The sequence below is a fragment of the Eucalyptus grandis genome, chromosome 3, assembly GCF_016545825.1.
Source record: "Eucalyptus grandis isolate ANBG69807.140 chromosome 3, ASM1654582v1, whole genome shotgun sequence".
NCBI classification, from domain to species: Eukaryota; Viridiplantae; Streptophyta; class Magnoliopsida; order Myrtales; family Myrtaceae; genus Eucalyptus; species Eucalyptus grandis.
The window spans coordinates 65,732,885-65,748,129 of record NC_052614.1 but is presented as its reverse complement, the minus strand read 5'-3'; the positions used below and the strand labels follow the sequence as shown (position 1 = coordinate 65,748,129).

General features: G+C 38.2%; 1 protein-coding gene across 3 annotated transcripts; it reads right to left on the bottom strand.

The window, feature by feature from the left end:
• Window positions 1-2,980: 2,980 nt before the first annotated feature.
• On the bottom strand, window positions 2,981-15,227 carry LOC104438356 (disease resistance protein RUN1). Of its 3 annotated transcripts, none has more exons than XM_039310488.1 (15): window positions 14,965-15,227; window positions 14,255-14,868; window positions 12,360-13,476; window positions 11,687-11,968; window positions 9,705-11,573; window positions 6,731-6,884; window positions 6,495-6,637; window positions 6,168-6,237; window positions 5,874-5,969; window positions 5,370-5,457; window positions 5,180-5,255; window positions 4,935-5,058; window positions 4,558-4,681; window positions 3,660-3,782; window positions 2,981-3,485 (listed from the first exon to the last, which is right to left on the bottom strand). In XM_039310488.1, exons 2-5 carry the CDS (start codon window positions 14,758-14,760, stop codon window positions 10,008-10,010), a joined length of 3,471 nt encoding a protein of 1,156 aa, XP_039166422.1. In that variant the 5' UTR covers window positions 14,761-14,868; window positions 14,965-15,227; the 3' UTR covers window positions 2,981-3,485; window positions 3,660-3,782; window positions 4,558-4,681; window positions 4,935-5,058; window positions 5,180-5,255; window positions 5,370-5,457; window positions 5,874-5,969; window positions 6,168-6,237; window positions 6,495-6,637; window positions 6,731-6,884; window positions 9,705-10,007. The 3 variants fall into 3 exon arrangements, with proteins under 3 accessions (XP_039166422.1, XP_039166423.1, XP_039166421.1); XM_039310489.1 differs by having other exon boundaries at window positions 14,255-14,828; XM_039310487.1 differs by having other exon boundaries at window positions 14,255-15,227.
• Window positions 15,228-15,245: the final 18 nt, after the last annotated feature.

The window sequence follows — 15,245 nt, the reverse complement described above, 5'->3', positions numbered from 1 at the left end:
ATTATGTCCTACACTTTTTGACATGGCCATTCAATAAATGATGGAGTTCGTCACCACATCATTGACTAGTGCTCTAAATGCCCGATAATTGTTATTAAAACTGCTTGAAATACTCAATAATTAATAGCAATGTGATAGTGATATCTAAATTCTTGCTTAAGGTGCATTATCATAATTGACATTTAAATAGATTTAATTAGGTCCAACCACTTTGTTACGACCTGCAATGTTTTTCTGAATTTTGAATTGATTTAGTAGAATGCTAAACTTTTGTTTATAGTGTGTAATTGATTCATCCCTGGAACTTCTGCTTGTTCTTGTGAAATTATTTTAATATGTTTCATATGGCATACGCCCATTGATTATCCTAAAGGAAATTTCTAAAATGGACAACAATCTACAAAAGCCAATAAATTGAAAAAAATTATACAAATGGATTTCCCATGTGTAACAATTATCTGAAATTATAGATAAATGATACACATTCGGTTTTTATGTGTGATTCATTTTAAACAAACAAATTTGCTTAGTCCCTTTAATCATGCTCATTCATCATATCAGCTAGTGAGAAGTACAGAGGATTTTGCTGTTCTTTTCAAAGCATAGCAAACAAATCCATTCTCCATTTCACATGATTTCCATTGAATCACGAAGAAGGCACAAAAGGTTTATCCTAATCCCAAACCCTTCTCAAACTTAAGACGATACTGAATATTTGAAAATGATTTAGGAACCTCGTTAATTTATAACCAATCAAAAGTTTTGTAGTAACAATGCTCCTCAGCCAAAGCGTAGGACCTACTTGATAAATTGAAAGGCCGGGCATATCATTAGACATTAACTGACAATGTTGAATTTTAGGACCAAAATTCGAAAACCAGTGGTCTCACCGCCCCTCTATTTGATGGTACATTTGTTGATGAAATCAATTGGATTTGCAATTTTCAAAGAGACTCAAAAATTAAATTGAAATTCGTATTGGATGATAAGATTAAAAGCATATGACCATTCCGTTTGCACAGCCACAAGCATTTGCCTTTTATTGATCGAACCTTGTTGCTTCGACGTTGGAGACAAACTAGGTTTTTTTCTCCTCGTATATCCCTATGCAACAGAAGTTTGAAGGAACTATCAGCTGTCGGCGGACTGAGTAGCTTCATTCGGGGTGCATGAAATTTTTTATTGAAATCGCGGACAATCTGTTGAATACGTCAGAAGACGGATTTGCATATAGATGAATCGCACAAAGGGATATCACTTGCTTACTTCAAGCCAACTGAAAAAGGGTGAAAGAGTCCTGGCAGCTCTATATCACTTTTCTTAATAGGGCCGTCTATAAAATATATCGAGAATTTAAGCCCATTGAACAAAGCCCGACTAATGAGAATGCGTGAACTCGACCATGTGCAAGTCAAAAATTGGCATACGAGAATTGGCTGGCCAAGATTTCAAAAAGCGTGAAGAAAAATCAATTACATGTGACTTTGTTGCCTTCTCCAAGTCCAATTTATCGTGCATGTTGGATTCTTTGGCATGCTGAATTTGTTGCCCTAGAAGAAGGGGCTCACACACACATACAAATATACACCTGATCATATTTTACTTTAAATTAATTTACTTAGGTTCAAGAACTTTATTCTAATATGCAATGCATTCATGCTTTCACATGATTTGTTTAGATGTCCTACACTTTTGTTTAGTACGTGAAATTGGTCCATCTCTAGAACTTTAGTTTGTTCAATTATGTCTCTTGAAATTATTTTAATATGTTCATGTGTCTTATGCCCGTTGATTATCGAAAGGAAATGGCCACAATGGACAACAATCAACTGAAGTCGCTGGATAAAAAAATTATACAAATGGATTTCGTGTGTGTAATATGTATCCCAAACGATAAAAAAAAAAAAAAAATACTCATTCATTTCTTATGTGTAATTCATTTGAAACAAAAGATTTGCTCGGTCTCTTTAAATGGTGATTCTTATTCATCATCCCAAAATGTCAGCTAAGTATGGATTTTACTGTTCTTGTCAAAGCATCGCCAACATTCCGTTCTCCTTTAACATATTACGCTTGGATCGGGGAGAAAGCACATTGTTTTGTTAAGTGAGAGGTTTCATCCTTATCAGGAAACTTTTTTTGAACTTAAGAATGATATTTGAATATTTGCAAATAAATTAGAAACCTCATTAATTAAAAACCGATGACAAGTTCAAGAGGGACAATGCTCCTTGTGTCACACCCCAAACCATCATAAATGAGGGTGACACGGCCGTCCTTCCACTCGAAGGACGCAGTCTCAAAGCTCCCAAAATTCAATTCCTAAAAGTCCGCTCATCGATATCGCTCTTGTACTACTTATCATAAGCTGAGGAACTTTAAAAAGATTGGCAAATAGGGAGGTGAGCAACCATAGCTCAGTGAATAGTTCATCATTTCTAAGCGGATCGAGCACCCACTATACATATTTACAAAACCAAAGTACAACTCTTTTAACACAAATCTAGAATATAACAAATAAATAATAAGAGAATAAGTTATGTACACTTAAGAATAGCTACATTCATTTCACAATAACATCAAAACAAATGTCAATGGTCAAATCCATTTATCAATCTCATTAAGTCACACGCCAATGGTTCATTCCATTGGTTAGTCTCATGCCATATATCAATGGTCTATTTCATTGATCCATCTCATAGGAAACCGCAAATTGATGGTCCATTCTAACGACTAAACTCAAATTACATGTTAATGGTCCATTTTATTGACTAATCCGTTGCTCAATATCAAACCATGGTCATGATACAATGCCTAGTGACGATGCGACCAAAATTTCCCTTTAACAAGGTCTCCACCTATTATTAGCTGTGACTTGGCCCACAATGATACATTAGACTAGTATGCACATACCCACAAGCCTCTCGCTGGGCTAACAGTAATATTGAGCATTAATATCAATCCAAAACAACACCATCCATAATTCACAAACCAAATCCATAAATCATTTCATATATCACCAAAAGATTTCACAACTATTTTTTATGCCAGGTTAGGCAGACAGTGATGGAGCGGGGGGACACTGGTTTTGCAAGAACAACAGATGGATACTAAAAATGAAGCAAGTGCATCATGTACTGGAATTCCTTATGTTCTGAGATTCTTACACAAAGTACCGAAGAGAAAATGAAACAAGAAGAGAGAGAGCAAGCACATATATAGAGGCTTTCCGGGTTCGAATGTATCTCTCTGTGTTCATATGTTCGAGCTACTCTGCAGCCTCCAATCTGCTGCCTATAGTCGACTAGCCCATCGGGGTGGGTAGAGGGAAGACGATGCCGATTACATTCTCGAGAGAATTCTAGTGTTTGCCAATTCTTCTCACCTAAGCCTCAATCTACGACTGTAGTTGGATGAATGTGTCACGACTGAGCAGGAACACTGACCAGACGTTCAATCATTTGCAACTGATCATATGGAGCAATCTGCACAAAGGAGAAGAGTTAAAACAGAGAAAAAGGATAACGGTTGATTGATGAAGGTATCATCTGAGTAAAGTGCTTCACAAACTGTTCGGAACTAACTCCAATTACTGGTCAACCATGACGAAGAGTGACATTATTCGTTCGAATGAGACACAGTAGAAAAGCGTTGGTCACCTGATTAAATCCGTCTGGCCAAACTATGGACACGGCCTAGTTTCCCATTGGCTGAATCTCTTCTGGTTCGATGTCTTCTGGAACATTGGAATACTGCAGTTTTTGCTCCCCTGTCCACTCATCCTGATGTGCAGATAAGTGGCATAAGAAAGAATCTCTTCACTAGTCCAAGTCACAATACCTAAGACAAGCACAGGACAAGTAGAAACTTCGGAAGGAATAATTTAAGCTAAATTCCACCACTAATCTTCATCGATTTTGAGGGATTAGACTGGAGAATAACCGCTGTTATACTCTGAATCCCTATGCTGTTCGGCATTTATCAGCACGACAAAGGATGCCAAAGGAGGGGAAATCAGAGTAAAAACTTTTGAGGCAAGAAGTATTTTTAGTCGACTGAATAGATTTAAATGAAGTTCAATGCTCTAAAATCTACCATGCCAAATCACTAATACTCAAGAATTCAGTTGATAGAACACTCGGATTACTGAGATCCAGTATGGTTAGTTTAAACCATCACGTGAAGATAAGAGGTAAGGTTTGAGTGAAAACATGCTCGACCTTCATGTACAGGTGCTTGGATTATGGGTAATGGCGTGAAAGCTGCTCAAATCCACTTATCTACATTTTCAAAATGCGACTGTAGACCTCTGATTTAATTTAAAAGAAGGGTCATAAATTAGCTTGGAGGTCCATTTGTAGAATTAAACTAAGCTTGTCTGCTGAAATGCAGCAACTGGCCTGAACATTCTAACTATAGGATTAGCATCTATCTATTTCCCAAGGTTATGCATGATTGTGTTGACACCGCTGCAATAAAAACCTACATATCTACTTTCCATTTGCAAAGATAAAAACAATCAGAGGATTTTTCCAGGTCAAAGGAAAGTCCTTATACCACACTTTGAGCTGATCGGTCGTTTCTTCTCACGGTGTGGGGTGTAGAAAGAACTCCTTGTCTGAATCCGGAACCTTTGCTGTGATTGCCTTGATAACTTTATCATGAGTTACGGCTGTTGACACTGGAAAGGAAGATGACACTTTGAATCATTTGATTATGAAAGCCAAAAATAAAAAAGATATGCAATTTCTGAAGGTATTCCTTTAGTTCAATCGTCGGAGGGGAGATGAGCCTAAAATTTTAGTGGCAAATGACGAACTGGGAAAGTTCTCATCTTAGGAATCTAGTTAGACACTGGCACTGGATTCTCGAAACACAGATATCTCTCTCAACCTTTATCAAGAAATTGTTTTAACCTAATAAATATAAACTACCTTGTTGACGAATCTTGGCACACTGTTGCACAACACACACTCCGAGGTCCTGGAATGTCTTGGCAACTTCTCCTAGAGGATCTGCCACAACTTCTGGCATTCCACTATCTCCAAAGGCTGATAACTAATATCAATGGAAGGAATCATTATTATCCATCATGCTTCAACAGGAGTAAGAATGGACATTAAGAGAACAAAGGCACAACAACGAGAGATAAGATCAAAGAACTTGTCAGAGGATATACCGTTGGTCTAATGGGAAGATTGAATAAATGAGGAATTCCGAACTGCTGGACAACCTGTAAATAAATCCAGCACAATCTGAGGAAACAGAGAATATGCTTCATCCTTTAACACCAGTGTAACCCTAGAATTAGCGCTCTGGCATTCCATTGTAACAAGTAAACCAAACAATAGGTAATCGGAGAAACATACCTGAGAGCCTGATCCTCTACCAAGTGGGTAATAGCGCTTTCCATCAGCATCAAAGTGGCACATATTTTCGACAACAGCATCATGGTACCTGTGTGCATGAACAGTGGATTGTCAAAAGATGACTCTTTGATAGATAAAAAGAGATCAACTATAGGGCACCGAGAGGGGAAGGGAGGGTTGCAAACCCTATACAAAAAGAGCCCAAAACTAAAGACATACACAAAACAGCTCACAAAAACGAAAAAAGGAGCTCAAATTAAGGATAAATCACTGATGATATCAACTAGAACTATACATCCATATACAAGTTTCCACTGTACCAAAAATGTATAACTTTAAGCCAATTTTCAATAACATTCTGTCCAATAATTGTCACGGTGAATTTGTATCTTTTAAATTACATTTCCATGTTTCATCATATTTCCAGAATTCTTGACAAATGATTCAAAGGATAATCAAAGGATAGTGTTGAATGGGGATTGTCAATAGTACAAAGGCACAAACCTTAAGTTTTGAGAACATGCGAATTCCCTTTGCTACATTTATAAATGCAAGCTTTTGAGGGGTGGTAACAATGACGGCAGCTGTTAAGGGTACAACCTGAAAAGTTAATATCATTACATTAAGATTGAAAACTGCAGCAACAAACAAAACTTGCAAGAGTATTATCTGATGCAAAATGCCTGCAACTAGCAGCTTCTAATTGTAAAGATGTGCTTTGTTCGTAAAAGGATAGAGGGATAAACATTAAACCGTTCATAATTACTGATCTAAGATGAAAAGGCACAAAATGCGAACCTGGCATAATGTAAGCTGAATGTCGCCAGTCCCCGGTGGCATGTCGATAACAAGGTAATCCAACTCACCCCTGCAAGGGGAGTTTAGCAATGCTTAGCTGCAGAAGCCCGACCCAGAAGCAAAAAAAAGGAGAATGATGAGAGAAAATCATCGTTTTTGATTAACTGTAGTTTGCTTTGAATCATGCACTTCTCTTATAGGAATAAAATACGCTTTGACAACAATGACAGTGAACAGAAATTTGAATATAATAACCACAGCATGCAAGCATGACGAACATTCCCCTGCAATCAGCCAACGTCATAGAGTTCCAATGATTTTTCATACCACTCGGTAGTAGTCAAGAGTTGGTTGATGACACCAGAAACCATTGGACCTCACATAATCGCACGGCCTTGTCCAGCAAATCCAAAAGATACCAGCTTCACTCATAGGTATGCTGTGGGAATTATGCTTCTTTTCTCTGGGTTCTAGAAAAGGTAGGTGGAAATAATAAATGCATTACTTCACTAAACTAGAAATTAATTTCGTTGTAGTGGAAGTGGAACTATAAGCTTTATTACCATTTCCAGAAGTCGGTTATCAGGGGAAACCATTGTTGATAAACTTGGACCATACACATCGGCATCGAAAATAGCAACTCGAGCTCCCATTCCAGCCAAAGTATATGCAAGATTTACAGCTACAGTTGATTTTCCCATGCCTCCCTGAACAGTTCTGACAGACAGCAGTCATGATAGAAGAAATTAAAGAATAGTACTTTTTAATATTAGTAACCTAAAACATGTCAAACCACAATTTGGAAATACTCAAAGAAAAATCTTTTCCGTTATAAAATTCGCTAATCAGGGAAGTCATCACGATGGAATGAAACTACAGGTCATCCTTATGTCACAGTCAACCTTCTCAAAGCAACCCAAAAACGTCTTGTAGCCCGACTCGACATTGATGATTGAGTCATTGAAGAGGACTACAAGTAACCCACTCATTTTTATATTTGGAAAGTAGTTCGCTCCAGATACAGCGATAAACTAAGATACCACATGACACAGAGTCTATTTATCGTCCAAATTCACAGCCATAAGAACTATCTTGATGGTAAAGCAAACGCATCGTTAAAGTTCCCAACGCTTGAAAAAAATTTCGGAATAGAAGGGTCTCAGTCATTACATAAGCTCCGCCAAACTCAATCTTGCTGATACACAATAGTTATGCTAAAGTGGGCATACATGTATCGGATTGTATTGTGCGTTACTTCCGGAAATGATTTGGCTGAAATTACGTACAATGCTTCTTAAGGTGGTGTGGTTTCCTTGTGAGAAAGAAAAATCACTATGAAGTTCATTTTCATTTCCTCCTCTTTTATTTAGCAAATTTACTTCGACAGTTAAGTGAACCACACGTAAGAATAGAATATTTTTGCATTTTACCATGAAGGTTATGCCCCAATTTGAATTCCCAGAGGCATGGACATCTAGACTAACACTCCATATCATATATATTCCCAAAAACTTTAAGAACCGAAAGAAGAAAAAAAGGTTAGATGAATTGCCTTTCAAGTTTTCACTTATTAGTTTTGGGAGTTCAAAATACAATAACATAAAGGGGAATGTAAAAATAGAGCATATAAAGTAAGAACAAGAGCTGAAGCAAATAACACCAAGCGAAAGCAATATCATCCTCTTACACAATCTTTTGATTTGCGCTATGCGCAGTATCATAGTCTGAACGATGACCACTCACACAGCTTTGATGTTTCGGAACAAAGCTTAAAAGGACACATTGATAAAACCATCACACTCCAACTCTACAAACATAGGAAAAATGGCACGATTGTCCTTCCATCCAAAGGACGTGGTCTCATATGCATTATCGACGTCAACCTATTATCATAATATATATTCATCATTATCACATGAGAATAATAAGTTGGTTACGTGACTAAAGTTCTAAAATCCACCAATAAAAACATATATATCACCAGTGACTAACAAACTAAACCCCAAAAGTACCATCACAAATTATACGTATAATTAGCTTAGGTTATACCCTAAAATCCAAATTCTTAAGATTCCTCCACTGATGTTGCTCTCCTCTTATTTGCCAGCAGTTGAAAAAGAATTGAGATGAATGGTATGAGCAAATCACCTCTTGATAAATAGTATATATCTCTTCTCAACAAATCGAGCATCAACTATGCACATTATAAACAGTAACAGAAACACAAGCAAATCAAGCATACAATATAGGTAAAGGTCTAAATATGAGTTACATCACTTCAACAATGTTTTCTACATATTAGAAACACTCATTCGATCAACAATATTGAAGCAAACAATCGCAATCTAGTCTATTGAGGCGTAGGTCTTCATATCAAACTATAGCCATGTTAAATGCCCCATGACAAGGCTTACCAAGATATCTTCCAAGGCGTAGGTCTCCACTAATGCCAGCCAGTGGCTTTGGCCATTCAAGATGTCCTGAGAACATGTATGCTTACTCGCAACCTTTTGGTGATTTCAGATCATAGCCACGAGATGATAAAACCATTAACATAATCCTATCAACAACAAACCCATTTCAGAACTCATTTAATAAACTGGAGTCACAAATCCATATGACCATTCACAATTCCATCCACAATAAGAATACATTCATGAAAAATTTCTCAAACCATTTCATAAATAATCAACTCCTCAACTATTTCAGGAGATATCTTACTATGCTATTTCAAATAACCAAACGAGGTAGTAAATGCAAGATCTAGCTTTATCCATCAAAGATGTTCTAAACACCATTTAAAATATATATATATCATAATGTGCAATGTCTCATTCATATCTTACACAGCATATCTAATCCTTGTGATTTTTAAGCCGTGAGTTTACAAAACATACAAGAGACAAGCACCACTCCTCACTAACCAAAAGCCAAATTAAAAGCTTTACCACTCTTAAGAGCTTAAAAATCCTTTCAAAGAGAGCATTAACTAAATGTCAAACTAATATATCACTAACCTCAACTAAGATTCTACAAGGCGATGCTAATTTCTGGAGACAAAATGTACACTATGAGTAGACAAAAAGGCCACACAAGCATCAAACTTGCAACAGAAAACAGAGCAGCAATCTCGTCCTATGCTAAGAATTCTGGCATGTCATACATCTCTATTGAACTCCATTTTAAGTGAGTTTACAGTCGAACGAGAGCTAATTCAAAGTACTAAAAGACCCAAAACTCCTTAGAACCAAAATTTGGCCAACAATTGATGAAATCCGGGACAAAACCCTACTAGTTGTAATTACTTTAAATTAGTTTTCGAGAACTTCGAAGAACCAAAATCTCTCAAATGGCAATCCGTAAAATCTCATGATTCCAAGACCAACCTAATATTTCGAAACAACATCATTTCAGGGTTCAACAATCACAAGAATCAACCTAGCAACCCTAAAACCGAATCGATCCGATCCGAAATTACAACTTAATAGACCAAATCTCTTTGATTTCATTGGATGTATCAAGGTTTGGAATTCTTACCGAGTGCTTCAAAACAGTACCAATCTAGCTCATCATGGCCTCTGAACCGAATCACGCCAAAAGCCTCTTCCGCTCGCTCTCGGATTCCACACTCGTTCCTCCTCTTTTCTGCTCTTGATTTTTCCTCCGAACTAGCTCAAGAAGGGAATAAGAAGATGGGCTAAGGTGCCTTGGGCCGAAATTATCTCTCTCTCGAGAGGCCCTTTATGGGCTAAGGCCTTATTTTTTAGGAGAGGCCTATAGTTAGTCGAGGAGGCCGAAAAGCTCCACTGGGCCCATCCTTTCTCTATCATAAACGACGCTTTATTCATCAAAACCATCTAACCTTGGGCATCTTCTAACATTTGTATGACATGCATTTGGGATCTTTTGCAATGATGCGCAATCTCTGATTGTAAACCGCGGTAGCTTCTCTAGCTTTGGAGCATCAGGATTGGGCCTTTCCGTGGAACTGCAATCTCCAGTTGAAGGCCGTTCGGATTCAATCTCAATTAGTTTCGGGCAGGACTCCACGCACAGCTCTTGGTGCTCTTTTAAGCTCGAAACATTGGATATCCTCGCAAGCGCGTCACAGTCGCTCAATTCCAGTATCTGGAGTTTCTTTAGCTGTCCGAGCACATTGTCAAACTCGATCTCTCCTAACCAATAACTGATGAGATGTAAATGAAACAAATTGTCCAGATTGGAGAACATTGACCATTCTATTGGGGTCTTCACATCTTTTAAGCTCAATACTACTAAATTGGATGGAAACCCAGTCAGAGACTGTGGGTCGGTACAAGTTGTTCCAAAATATCGGAGCCGAGAAAGGGAGCTCAAGTCAGTTGGATGCATGGCAAAATCAAATAGATCCACATATAACTCCTCCAATTTATGAAGCCTTCCGAGACACTCGAGGTTTGGATGTAGAATTTGTCCTTGTTCCATTATGGACGATCGTTTAGTTACAGACTTATCATCATAAGAGCAATCACTTATTATTAGACGATCTAAATTAGTGAGGTTTGAGAGGTCAGGTACTACCTGCAACGATGAAGACGATATTTTTATGTCTATTAAACTTGTGGGGAGATTTGGTAGTAACTGAAGCTCCATACATTCTCCTAAATCAAGTCGTCTGAGGTTGAACAACCGATTGAATGTCATTGGCAGTCCATTAACCTTTGTCCAAGACAAGTCCAGAGTCTTCAATTTGGATAGTCTTGTGATTTCACTAGGAATTTTGCCCTCAAGATTGTCACACTTTCTGGCATTTAGCTCCTCGAGATTCTCTAGAGTCCCTATGCTCTTCGGTAGCTCTCTTATCTTACTAGAAGACAAAATCATGAGCTTCAACTGTTTAAGGTTCCCAATAGAAGGGGGTAATTCTGCAATTGGTGTAGAAGATACATCCAATTCAAGTAGCGATTCTAGTCTTCCAATGGAATCAGGTAATGCACTTACACCAGTGTCTTGTAAATCCAAATAAAGGAGTGACCTCAACTCTCCAATGGAATCGAAAAGCTCTCTAAGGTTGCAACACCCACTTAGAGACAAATGCTTCAAACCTAGTAGCTCTCCTATTGAGGGAGGAAGTTTTCTAACACCATCCTGATTTTCCACCTTCAACACCGACAAGGATTTCAGATGACCAATTGAGTTTAGTAATAGATGAACGGCTGGAAAAATATTTCTCTGCGCCAGATGATCCTTCCCATCGATTTCCAAATACTTCAAGCGGCCTAGCTGATTAATAGAGCTATCGATTTCTTCCACTCGTGTACAATTTTTGAGAGCCAGTTTTTTCAAATTCAAGCACTTGGAGAAATCAGGTGTCCTCTTTAAATAATTGCACCTTGCCAAATATATGACTTTTAGGTTATCATTTACCTATAAAACAACCAATTATTGAGGAAAATAATGGCACAGGCGAATGTCAACTCAAGGTAACAAATGCGTACATGCATAAAGGAAAAAAATGAATGCATTATGTGAAATTGTACCATGCATGCTCCCCATCCATTCCAGTCTTCAGTAAGATCGCTCTCTGAAATCTTGAGAACGGCCAATTTCCTTAGACATAAACTAGTGGCATGTAGTTTTGAAGGGCAATGATGCCAAGAGAGCCATGTTAGATTAGAGAGAAGATTTTTGAAGTCTCCTACAAAGTTTCCCCCATCCAATTCAAGGAATCTTAAACTTGGTAGCCTTGAAAATTCGCCACTTGTAAAATTATGCCCGTCAGCAAGTCCTATGAGTTTGAGTGTTTCAATGTTTTTTGTTCCCTGATATTTCCAAAGCAACAAGTTAGCAACATGATTGAACCATTCAGAGTAAGTACTAAATAACAAAATAGGGAGCATATCTCTAAATTCAACTAATAGTAAACATGGGAGAACCAAAAAAAAAAAAAAAAAAAAAAAACGAGGCACATAGATATTATCTTATACAAAAGGGGGCAAATTCCATGAATCCTTATCTCTCCCATTTACATGGGAGTCGTAATTGTAAAAATTAGTTCATTTGGAATGTTGTTCATTTCTCTCAAATTATGCAAAATCATCAGTGTCCTATGTATAGAAATGAGTGAATGTTCTAGGTGAAAAAGAACTCTAAATACACAAAACTGCATGTTCAGTTTTTTCATAGGCAATTCACTTCTTTACTAAGATATACCAAGTTGTTCTGAACCACTTCTAAGGCAACGGTTGAACACCACAACCTACTACGCTTTCCAGGAACTTTAAAGGATTCTCGCCAAACAATTGCTCTTCCGAGATCTCTGAGTTGGTTGTGCATCCACAGTCTATCATCTTGGAGTTTTATCAAAGATAAATGAATAAGAACACGGAGTCCAGTATATGGAAAAAAATCGCAAGCTTTCCACATGTAATATGTGGTGATTCTTTCTTCACCAATGCAGTGACATGCGATATCAAGAAAAATTTGTTGTTGCTTGTACTCTAATTCTTCGTAACTTATCAACAACTTTTTCTGCACATCTCGATCGGGCACTTCCTTCAACTTCGTCAATGTGTCTTTCCATGTTTTCTTGCCTTTTGAATGGAGTAAAGAACCTATGACCTCAAGAGCCAATGGTAGTCCTCCAATAGTTTCGACAATTTCACGTGAAATACTGATGTAGTCTCGTTGAGGTGAGACACTTTCAAAGGAGTGCTTGCTGAATAGTTGAAGAGCATGGTGAAATTGCATTTCCTTCATTTCATAAAAAGAGAAATCTTGGTGATAAAGTGGGATGATAATGTCATCTTGGGTGTCGATTTGGGGAGCTAAGAAATAGGTGTTTTTAGTTGTAATGATAATTCTGCTTCCCGGCCCAAACCAACTAGATTTACCAGCTAGCTTCATGAGCTGATCCCTATTGTCCATGTCATCAAGAACAAGGATGACTTTCTTATCATTGAGTCTTTCTTTGATCATGTCCCTCCCCTCATCAGCATCAATAAAGTTAGGATGTCGAATACCAAGAATATCACATAATAATGTCTTTTGCAGACTTAAAATATTTTTACCCCGGATATCTGAAAGAAAACTGCAACTTTGGAACTGGGAAGAGATACACTTGAAGATTGCCTTAGCAAGAGTTGTTTTCCCAATACCGCCCATACCATAAATCACCACAAATCGTACATCAGAAGTACCTAGGCCTAACAATTCCATAACGGCTTCCATCCGATCGTGAATTCCCACCAAGCCATCACACCAGTTTCTCTGTGTAGGCATCAGTTTACCCAAAACTTCTTCCAATACAAGAGTTATAAGTTTATCTTGCCTGCCATATACATAATACAACAGTCCCAATTTGAGAAATCACAAACACATGTAGAAGCATAAATATGTAAAACCAAAAACTTAAATTGTTAAACCAAGTTCATATTTAGTCCTACCTAGATTGAGAAGATTGATCTCAGTTACAGTTAACAATGGTTCGAATTTGATGTGGGGGGCAGTTCTGAAGAATTTTTAGATGGTCAAATCAGCGAAGTTCTAACGGGCGATGTGGCCATCAAAACTAGCTCCATAGCCAAGTGGGCGAACTGGACCAATTGTTTTGGTTCGTGCCACGCTTCTGGTATGACAAAGGGTGAAAATGGATCAAATGGCACATTAAGTAGGGAGTGTATTCTTAAGTGGGGCCAACACTGAGGAGGACGTCAATACTTTTAAGTGTGGAGTTTATGGCACCACAGTCCCACATCGAATGGGACACACCTTTTTGAATTATTCATGGGTAAGGCTCATCCTTAAATGATTACTCTAAAATTCAATTGTAATAGGAATTACTACAAAGAAGAGGGGCATAAGATGAGATAAAAACTGCATGCAAAAGTGCAGTCAATGGATTGGTTACGAGTTTTGAAAAATTATGTCCGATGAGATGGACTTTATAAAAGGAACATGGTTATTTGCACAACCATTTCAACTTCCATTTGACTTTAGAATATTTGTTAGAGGGAGGGAAGGGGTGTTGATCTATATATTGAGTTTTCATGATTAAGAAACAATGATCTAAATTTAGAAATGAAAGTACAGAAGTTGTCATTAATTACCCGTGATCTGTTAAGTTCCATCCCTTAATTCTAGCGACTTCTCTAAGGGCCTCCTCCCACTGCTTCGCTGTTTCTTCACCAGACTGTCTCTTATGCTTTCGTAGGGCCTTGCCATACAATCCAGTTTTGAGCTTAAGATCGGATGCATCCACCCCATAGAAGATGGGCAAGATCACTTTCTCACCTCTCTTCCTACACTCCACCATGTAAGCGAGCTCACGGAGACACCATTTACTGGAAGCATAGTCTTTAGAGAAGATTGGTATGTAAATTTTTGAATTGGAGATTGCTCTCAAAAGCTCGCCTCCGATCTCTTCCCCAACACGGAGCTCTTCGTCATCTTTGAAGACACAAATTCCGGCCCGGATCATGGCCCCGTAGAGAGAATCTGTGATGGTTAAGCGAGTGTCGGGCCCTCTGAAGTTCAAGAACACCTCGTAATCCCTCCTTGACGATGATGAAGATTCACCACCATGGGGGAGAGACTTTCCTTCGAGATGTTCCATTCCTATGATCTTTGGCTGCAGAAGCGATCGTGCTTGTTCGAAATTGCAACTTTCCAGTTACCTCACGCCTATTGGCAATTTATAAGAGAAACGGTAGACTGACTTTTTCTGTCCCAAAACAACTACCGACTGATTCAGGCTCACGATGAGCGACAAAAGATGCAAAGAAAGATCACTATTGCACGCTTCCACGGAATCACCTACCTCGGACAACCGTTCTTCATTTGTAGTTTTAACGCACCTCTTTTTCCAGAGAACCAAGGAGAGCCATCGTTTTTTGCAGTGTTTCCTCCAAATGTAACTGAGTTGACTTGGGGGATTCTTTGAATGTATTAGGACTAGAGCCTAATTCCCAGAAAAAAAGAAAAAGAAAAAAAAAAGCATCGATTGTTAGTGGAGCATCAAAGCATCGAAGGCATTCTTCTATACTCAAAGATGGAGCCCGGCAGGAATTGAAATAAAAAGCTGAACCAACCCTCCAGTGG

Coding starts and splice junctions, on each gene's coding strand:
- LOC104438356 (XM_039310487.1), bottom strand. CDS start 14,760: ATGGAACATCTCGAAGGAAAGTCTCTCCCCCATGGTGGTGAATCTTCA. Junction 11,969..12,359: donor AAGTGGTTCAGAACAACTTG/GTATATCTTAGT, acceptor TGGAAATATCAG/GGAACAAAAAACATTGAAAC. Junction 11,574..11,686: donor ATGGATGGGGAGCATGCATG/GTACAATTTCAC, acceptor GTTGTTTTATAG/GTAAATGATAACCTAAAAGT.